The sequence below is a fragment of the Wolffia australiana genome, chromosome 10, assembly GCF_029677425.1.
Source record: "Wolffia australiana isolate 7733 chromosome 10, ASM2967742v1".
Lineage (NCBI taxonomy): Eukaryota > Viridiplantae > Streptophyta > Magnoliopsida > Alismatales > Araceae > Wolffia > Wolffia australiana.
Genome location: NC_135844.1, coordinates 15,946,685 through 15,955,831, shown reverse-complemented (window position 1 = coordinate 15,955,831; position 9,147 = coordinate 15,946,685). Strand labels below are relative to the sequence as shown.

The 9,147-nt window shown below is 42.3% G+C and overlaps 1 protein-coding gene across 2 annotated transcripts; it reads left to right on the top strand.

The window, feature by feature from the left end:
- The first annotated feature begins 5,410 nt into the window (after nucleotides 1-5,410).
- LOC144708738 (uncharacterized) lies at nucleotides 5,411-9,013 on the top strand. Of its 2 annotated transcripts, XM_078582174.1 has the most exons (5): nucleotides 5,411-8,104; nucleotides 8,205-8,358; nucleotides 8,451-8,542; nucleotides 8,754-8,819; nucleotides 8,912-8,969. In XM_078582174.1, the coding sequence occupies exon 1, from the start codon at nucleotides 5,638-5,640 to the stop codon at nucleotides 7,951-7,953; it is 2,316 nt and encodes a 771-aa protein (XP_078438300.1). In that variant the 5' UTR covers nucleotides 5,411-5,637; the 3' UTR covers nucleotides 7,954-8,104; nucleotides 8,205-8,358; nucleotides 8,451-8,542; nucleotides 8,754-8,819; nucleotides 8,912-8,969. The 2 variants fall into 2 exon arrangements, with proteins under 2 accessions (XP_078438300.1, XP_078438299.1); XM_078582173.1 differs by having other exon boundaries at nucleotides 8,754-9,013.
- The last annotated feature ends 134 nt before the right edge of the window (nucleotides 9,014-9,147 follow it).

The window sequence follows — 9,147 nt, the reverse complement described above, 5'->3', positions numbered from 1 at the left end:
TTTCGAAACCTCTCTCACCTACCTAGCTTGAGCGTGGTGGAGTCAAGACAAAAATGCACTGAAAGGGATAACTAACGAGTGAGCGAGAGGATACATATCTCATTGTAAGTGCAGCTCGTCGTGTAGGGGGGTGTCGACGGTTGCGGTAGTCAGAGGGGGTGTGGCGGAAAGGCACCGGAGAGCTGAGGACGGCTTGACTGGCATTAAGGCAGGAGCTATGGGTAAATGGGGAGCAAAGTTGCGGAGACAAGGGCGGAAGCAGTCGTGGCTCAAACCAACAGCTGTTCTTAGTTGGCGTGATTTAAACGACAGTGCAATGGACAAAGGTTGGTAGTGGTGGTGAGCGGAGCAGCAACGGAGTAATTTGCCTCCTAGGCAGAATGCCCGGCGAGCAGTGAGGTGGCTACGAGAGGTGTGGATGACTGGTCGAATCAAGTACAACCTAATCATGCCACATACACGGAAGCGTCCACGTGTGGAACCTGTGGTTGGGTGGTGAGAACCTACCCCAGCCAGAGGTGGCGCCTTTCGAGGGTTGGCAAGTTGGCTTCCCACGACTGTCTTCACACCCGCCTAGGAAGACGGCAGCAATGGCCTCTCCACACTGAGGAAATGTGGTCCCGTGCTTGAAGAGAAGAGGGGTGGAGGTCGCCCAGCAATCCACCAAGGTAGAACGCCACAACCTAACGTCTGGGGTTCCTTGGGTGAATCTTGATTGTCACGGTCAATCAAACAGACCAATTCGAGTCAGACGGCCACTCGGCTTATGAGCGGTTGTTGACCGAGAGCTCTAGGCAGTCGGGTTGTGACACAGGATTGTGAGAGACACAATTGTATGTCACCACACCCTCGAACGTCTCGGAGGGTTTGGGATCGGTCTCGCGTCCGTTGTGGTGCATGTCTAGGAGGCTTTTCATTCTACCCGGATGTCGTCGTCGCGTACAGGAATGACGGGAGTCGGGCGACAGGGTTGATAAAATTCTCCGGATGGCAAAGATGAGTGCTCACTCCTTGATGGATCACACACCTGCAATTAGTGGGGGGGGGGGTTGAAAGATCAGCGAGCAGGCAGCCCTTCTTCCTTACTCCCCTCAATCTCCACTTCTCCTTCTTCCCCTCTTTCTTTCTCCGAACGAGGGGTGAGACCAGACAAGAACGAACATAATTTCCTTCAACAATTCTTCCTGGTCTAAGGGGGCTAGGGTGTCACCCTCTTCCCTTATGAAGGGGGAAGAGGTCAATGGGCCACCTTAAGTGGGTTAATAAGGGGGGAACATAGAGTCCATTAGGGGGCCCCTTATATAATGGGCACCCTCATTAAAAAATAAATGGGAAATTAAAAATAAAAAAGAAAAGAGAAAGAAAAACAAGCGGCACAAGGGAGGGGTCCAAACTGACTAAGGAACCCTTCCCAAAGATGACAAAAAAACACGGACACGGATTTGTCACCGTGTGACGAAAGCAGGACGAATGCGAAGAAAACATGAGACATGACTAGGAAAATGACGAAATCAAAATGCAATAATTGAGCATCTTCACCTAGCTGTCGATGACGGCGGGGGTGGCGCAGACGACGTCATCGACGAACTTTGATGGCATGCACCATCAAAGGATCAGACTCGTTTGCATCCAACACACCATCAAGGTTTGTCAGGTCTACCTCATCAACGACAAATGACTTTGGTCCATCTTCGATGACATGTAGCGCCTTCGATCCGGATTGCATAACTAAGTTGATCACATGCGTAATGCACATGACATGTCTCTTTGCAGTGAAATGGTCATTCACCGGCGACAACTCCCATTCTAATATCACCATTATTGTTGCATTGTTCAAAGCATAATCCTTCGTAATAGCACATATCTTCGCGCTCAATTTAAATTCTGTAAGAACCTCCAATACAACCTCGCTCAAGCACTCCCTAGTGTGTGATCCCTCCAACTGGTATATAGCGAGGACACACTAACACATTTTCCACTCCGTGTCTACCCAATGAACGGTGAGACCTATAAATGAGATTCAATTCACAGAAGTCCAACACTCTAGAGTGATGACCACTCTATCAACACTCTCCAATCGGTCACGAAGGCCACTCTTCAACTCAATATAAATCTTGAAAGCTTTTTCCTTCATAGCTCTTGTCGATGGAATGGATATCCCCTCCTATGTGATGTATTGAAGCAGTCGTATGAAGTATTTCTTACATACAATGTTCCACGGTGAGACCGATTGACAAATGAAATGTACAAGCTCTTCTTTTGTTGTCTCTGAAGTGCGACTAGTGAAGTACAATTTTTCATTTGGATTTTAGTCAAAGATGCCCGCCACCGATGGTTGGTCAGAAGAGGTGCCTTCTTGTGACTTCATCTCATTATACAATTTATAACGCACATTTAGCAAATGTCGCCATAGGACAGTAATGCAACTATACTTATTTTGCTCCACTATCACATCACGACCCTGGTTATGTGTCGCACAAAGATTGCATGTGAAAACCTTCAGCGCAACCTATGTGAAGTGTATCCGTGCAGCATATTCATTCTTTCTCTTTTTCTTCTTTTTGCTTTGACCAACGCTCCCCTCGGACGATGCAGACCTCTCATAGGAACCAAAAGCATGAGAGAGAGGTGCTCTAAGCATCCTAAATTACAATTGAAAATGTAAATTTATCTGATAATTCATCCAACATCAAACTAATTTGAGAAAAAGTTTCAAGTGCAACTATAATGTAGACATGTTAAACCAGAGTCGTAAATTAAAATATATGAAATATATGTCAACTATAATGTAGAAATGTAAATTCCTTTGAAGTAAATGCTAAACACACAAAGATGCGATTTCATCTCCGTTTGAAGTATAATGTAGTTTTATGAGGCGAGTAGATAAAAGGAAGCACCCACTCTCCCCTTGTTTGAGAAAAAAGGAAAACAATGTTCCTAAGTTGGCTCTCCTGAATATGTTGGATATTACTGCGACCCAATATCCAAAAAGATAAGAGGAAAATGAACCCAGTATCCTAAAAAATGCAAAGAAAAAGAACCCAAAATCAAAAAAAATGAAAAGAAAAAGAACCCAAGTTTTTGAGAAAATAAGAAGACAAAAACCCAAGATCCTGAAAAAATAAGAAGAGATAAAACCCAATATCCTGCAAAAATAAGAAGAAAAAAACCCAAGGTCCTGAAAAAAAAGATGAAAAAACCCAAGATCATGAAAGAATAAGAAGAAAAAAACCCAAGATCCTAAAAAAGATAAAAACAGAAAAAGAACCCAATATCTTACAACAAATAAGAGAAAAAGGAAAAAGAACCCAAGATCATGAAAGAATAAGAAGAAAAAAACCCAAGATCCTAAAAAAGATAAAAACAGAAAAAGAACCCAATATCTTACAACAAATAAGAGAAAAAGGAAAAAGAACCCAAGATACTAAAAAAGATAAAAGAAAACGAACATAAGATCCAAAAAATGATAAAAAAATAAGAAAAAGAATCCAAGATACTCGTCTAATTGAAGGTAGAGAATGCAGCCATGTGTGATTAACTTTTTTTAGATTGTTGGTCTGTTTTTCTCCATGTCGCCCACCCTCATTGACCTTATTATTCTATGATAAAAAGAAATAGAGCTACCGTTGAATTATTTGTCAAAGCTTGTAAATTATTCATTTTAATCTACTACGAATCGTTAATTGTTGGCCAACTGCTAATCCGGTTGGCCATGCTCATCGCCAGGCTGGGACACCCCAATGATGACGGCGAGAAAATAAAACAAAAATACAAGGGAATGAATTTGGACGCAAAAATACAACGATCAAATAATAATCAAGTAATATCTTTGACAATTGGAGACACTCAGAGGCTACAATTGAAGCTAGTCACAACTGATAAGCTTCGACGGCTGAGAATCCTTAGCCAATGGCGCCCGACATCCAGGGGACAACCACAGGGGCAGATGGGTGTAAGCTTCTATAAGATTCTGAGTACTCGTCTTTGGAGTTCAGCCTTGGCTTGCCGGCCTAAAATCAAAACCATGACCATGGAGTTTTAATACAATACTGTAACATATGGTTTGATCGGGAAGATACTCAAACCGTAATCAATAGAATTTGGAAATAGACAGATGGAATAACACAACTTCGTTAACGTTGTTTACTTAAAATAATCCTTCTTAGAAATGTTTTCAGTATGAAAAACACGAAAAATAAAGGGCACCCACCGTTATTGTTTGCATTGTTATTGCTGGATAGATAGAAAACAACGTCGTAATAACTATTCTCGATCTTGCTTAGTTGAAAAAACTGTGACCAGAAAATAGTACTTCTCTTGTTAGAAAAGTTGTCAGTGTGAAAATACTGCAAAAAAAGATCGCCCGCCGTGGGGCACAAAAGCAACGTCATGACAACTGTTTTTGATCTTGCTTAGTTAAAAAAATTTTGACCAGAAAATAGTACTTCTCTTGTTAGAACAGTTTTCAGTGTGAAAATACTGAAAAAAAGGATCGCCCACTGTGGGGCTTGAAAACAACATCATTATAACTTTTTTTGATCTTTCTTAGTTAAAAAAAAACTGTGACCAGAAAATTGTACTTCTATTGTTAGAACTGGTGTACAGATTGATTTCTTAATAGCACAAAGAATTTAACGTCCGAATAGATATAAATATACGAGGTTTATTATTGAAGACCAAAGCAAATCAAAAAAATTAAAATGCAAGAGGTCCGATAGAATTCGAGATAAAAAAAATTAATGGTTAAAGTGACGAAAGAAACAAAAACATCACACAGCAAATAGTATTCTAACACGAACTGAAATAAAAAGTAAAAAAACGTACCAAGACCTTAGAAATCCGAAAAACTTCCGCTTCCTATTTCTGCCTCCACTATGTTCCTCATCCGAATCTGGCGCCGGAGCAGCCACAGACACCGTAGAGACTAAGTACTACTGGGATAGCGCCAGAGCAGCGAGTCTCTAGTCTCAGAGAAGAGACTAAAGACAAAGAGAGAGGGGAATGGGGTAGCAACGGCCGACGAGAGACTGAGAGAGAGGGAAGAAATCGAATGGGGTTTTTTAAAAACTTAAAAAAAACTCACACAACTCGCACAATCCGAACCGCACAGGGGATTGTGCGATGTTATGTGCGATTTCGTTTTTGTTCTGTTCAGATAACGGAACAGAATGCACAACTCGTACACAATCGCACAGAAAGAACAGAACACACATGATTACCTAAGGTATCTGGGGAGTTGGATAGATAAGAAAATAAGCTGGCCCAATTGAAGACTTCAGTGCTGTGTTTTTATTCCAGCCAAATGATAAAACATATCAGATATGGATAGACATTACATCAGAATAAGAAACTAAGGTCCATTATGAACCCCTTTCTTCATTAATAAAACGTAGAACCCAGGGTTGAAGGTGAAGCTGAAAGTATTGATGAAAGGTAGCTTGGCTGGCTCCTATTTCTCAGCCGCCTTCGTTTGTGCAGATGGGTACCTCTGCATTCATCGGCGAATTTGAAAGCGAGCACCGTAGAATCAGAGATGAAAACTTAGTCGAGGATTTCAGCCAACTAGAGAGACTCCAGCTGATGAAGCAATGGGTTCTTTGCACAGCTGGTATTGCCCATTAGCTCATTCCAAGGAAGATGACGGGAATCGCTCCACTCTTGCAGAAGAGATCTTGCCTCCCTATTCAGTATCGTCTACATCCTACGGATCAAACCCAGAAAGAGAACCCTGGTAAAAATCTCATAATCATTAAAGCCCACAAACTGTTCGAGAGATTGCTTCAACCTCGGCAGCAGATTCCTCCGCCAACTTCTGCCATTAATACTCTGTTTTCCGAACTCTCAAGAACGAAGAACTACAGAACTGCGCTTTCTCTCTTCTGTAGGCTGCGTCAGGCTCCTCATGGTAGACTGTCTCAGGATGCGAGAATGCTCAGTCTTATCATCAATTGCTGCACCCAGATGGGCTTTGGGGGCTTTGGGTTTGCGGTCTTTGGTGCCATGATCAAGCTCTCTCTCCAATTCAGTACTCGTACTATAAATTGTCTCATCAATGGCCTCTGCAGAGAGGGTAAGATCAAAGAAGCAATGGCGGTCTCAGAGAGGATGGCTTCGGAGGGTTGCCCGGCCGACGTTGTGACATACTGTATTCTCATTAAAGGGCTCTGTGGAGAAGGGAATTCTGCTTTGGCTGTTGAGCTTCTGAATTCCATGGCCTTCGGCGAGCCCGACGTCGTGGCCCACTGCACTGTTATCAATTGCTTGTGCAGAGAAGGGGAGCTGGACAAAGCTATGGGGCTCCTCAAGGAGATGATTGCGAGAGGGGTTTTCCCTGGTGTGATCACCTTCAACATTGTCATCCACGCCTTCACCATCGCCGACCGTTGGGAAGAAGCTATGAAGATCTTCACAACCATGGTTTCAAGGGGAGTCTCCCCCAACACAGTGACGTTCAACATTTTGCTGAATTCTCTATGTAAACACAACAGGATTGACGAATCCCGGCAGCTGTTTGATGTTATGTCTGAAACAGGGGTGAAGATTGATGCTTTCTCTTATAATATACTGATGAAGGGGTACTGCCAGGCGGGTCTCGTCAATGCCGCCCGCGAAGTGATGAAATCCATGAAAGTTTCATTGGTGAGATTTACAACTCACACTTTCTCTGTCATGATTGATGGGTACTGTAAGGAAGGGAGACTAGAAGAAGCCAAGGAAGTGTTTCAAGAGATGAAGGAAGAAGGGATAAAGCCGCATATCTTTAACTACAGCTGCTTGCTTGATGGCCTTTGTAAAGGGAGGAAGTTTGAGGATGTGGAGGAAGTGCTTAATGAGATGGCTAATCTTGGTATACGTCATAATTTTGCTAGTTATAACTGTCTGGTGAATGGGTTTTGTGCGTCAGGGAAATGGGACAGAGCTATGTTGATGTTGAAGGAGATGACAGCTGATGGTGTCGTCCCCAGTATTTCGATGGTGAACTCGCTGATTGATGCTCTCTGCAAGCAAGGCGACATTAGAAGAGCCCATGAATTGTTCGACTTGATTCCCCAGATAGGGGAAAAGCCTGATGCCGTGACGTATGGTGCTTTGATCAATGGCTACTGTTTAGCTGGAGATATGGAGGATGCGTGGCAGCTTTTTCACCGTATGATTCGTGATGGATCTGAGCCCAATGTGATAATCTACTCCATCTTGATCAACGGATATTGTAGGGAAAGGCATATTGACAAGGGCTTGGAGCTTCTTAGGAAGATGAAAAGCAAAGGATGCAATCCGAATTGTGCTGCTTACAATTCATTGATTAGAGGGCTCTTCAGGCAAAAGAGAGTTGGGGCAGCCAAGGAAATGTACGAGGAGATGATGTCTAATGGGTTGACCCCTAACTTTTGCACTGTGGTTGTGATGTTGGATGGGTTATGCTCAAACCATCACCTTGAAGATGCCCAGAAGTTGTATGGAACCATTGATATCAGGAAGTTCAAGCAGGGGGCTACCATTATGAACATAATGCTTAAGGGAATGTTTCTTGCAGGGGATAATGATGGTGCAATGGCATTCTTTCATTCTATGGTTTCAAAGGACATCACACCAGATGTGTCCTGCTACACAACGGTCATAAAAGGGTTGATGAAGAATGGGTTGGAGAAGAGAGCCGAGGAGTTCTTCGTGAGGATGCAAGAGAAAGGATGTAGCCCGGATACATTTACTTACAATGCCATCATCCAATGCTTTCTAAAGAAAAAGAATACTCAAAGGGCAATGGAATATATTTGTATGATGGAGAAGAATGGTTTCTTTATGCTCCAGTCCACGTTTTCGGTTCTGGTGAGCTCCCTTCGTGGAGATGAGGGCACTCAGCTATACATTAACATGCTTCCGAGGTTTTCATGTGCCAATTCTGAAAAAGATTCAAGCTTGAAGATTTTGAAGGATATCTTGCAGTGCCCCTGAACTATCACCACATTGCGATAGTATATTTTGATTTTGATTAATTGCATGTCCAAACAGATTATCCTCCCTGGATCGAATTTCCAGGTGATTGTTGTTCCCAGGAATCTCTGCTGCCCATCTGCAGCCCTTTAAATTGAAGATGAGCTTGATGGTATTAATTAAATTTTTTGCCTAATTATATTGTTTATTATCTCATATGGCTAAAGTTGAAATGCAACAGCATGATTTTATTTGTTTCACCGCTCTTTCAGAATGTTCCCCTAACTCCGAAATATATGAACTGGGATGATTCAACAAATCCAGCGTAATACTGATAGCCTTCAAATTGAGCTCAACAAACTTCAGACTGTCGTACAGCAACAAACTTCCAAGAAGCCTCTGAGAGTTGATCTCCTCTTACTTATAGTAGGAACTCTCCTCCTATTGGGCCCTTCATTGGTTGTCTGACGTGACGCTAGTCTAACTGATTCTTCTTTTCTTTCTTTTTATCTAAACAGGTCCGAGGATGACCTGTATCAATAAACCAGTAATGTTAATTCCCATCATTGAGATTGCTTGCCTGTGGGATTGGCTCCCTCAGTGGACTAGGGTACGATCTCCCACTCAATATCATTCCTTTCCTTGCAATGTCATGATACCAAAGAGTTTTCCTTCCTAAATGGTTTTTTATGTGATCATGTTTGTTCCCTTCAAGTTCCCATCATTGGCGGTGCAAGTCGACACTTAGATTATCTCTAACTAATGTGGTTGTTTCTGCTCTTGATATCATATGGATGCTCATGGATATCTTCATTTTTCAGGTCTGGTTCTATTTGATCCCTGATAGCAAAAACTCTGCGTTGGGGAAAAAGTTCAGCTGTCAGGAGGTATGAGACCTATGAATGATCACATTAGAGTATTCGATGTAGAATAATCTGTCAAAGTGACTAATGTGTAATTCAAAATGAGTCTGTTTCAGAATCCGCCCAAGTTAATCATGAAGAGGTGAAAGTTGTTAGATTTATCTTTGCACATTGAGGACATCATATCAAGTAAGATTTTGCTAGGATGAATAAAAATCATGAACAAGTGTTCAAACCTCTTTCAAATTTATAAAGCGGTGCCATGTACTTTCCAGGATTCCGACCTTAAAACTAAGGGTACTAGAGAAAGTAGACGAGGTAATATCCATTTCTGATACTCTTTAAGAAGAAA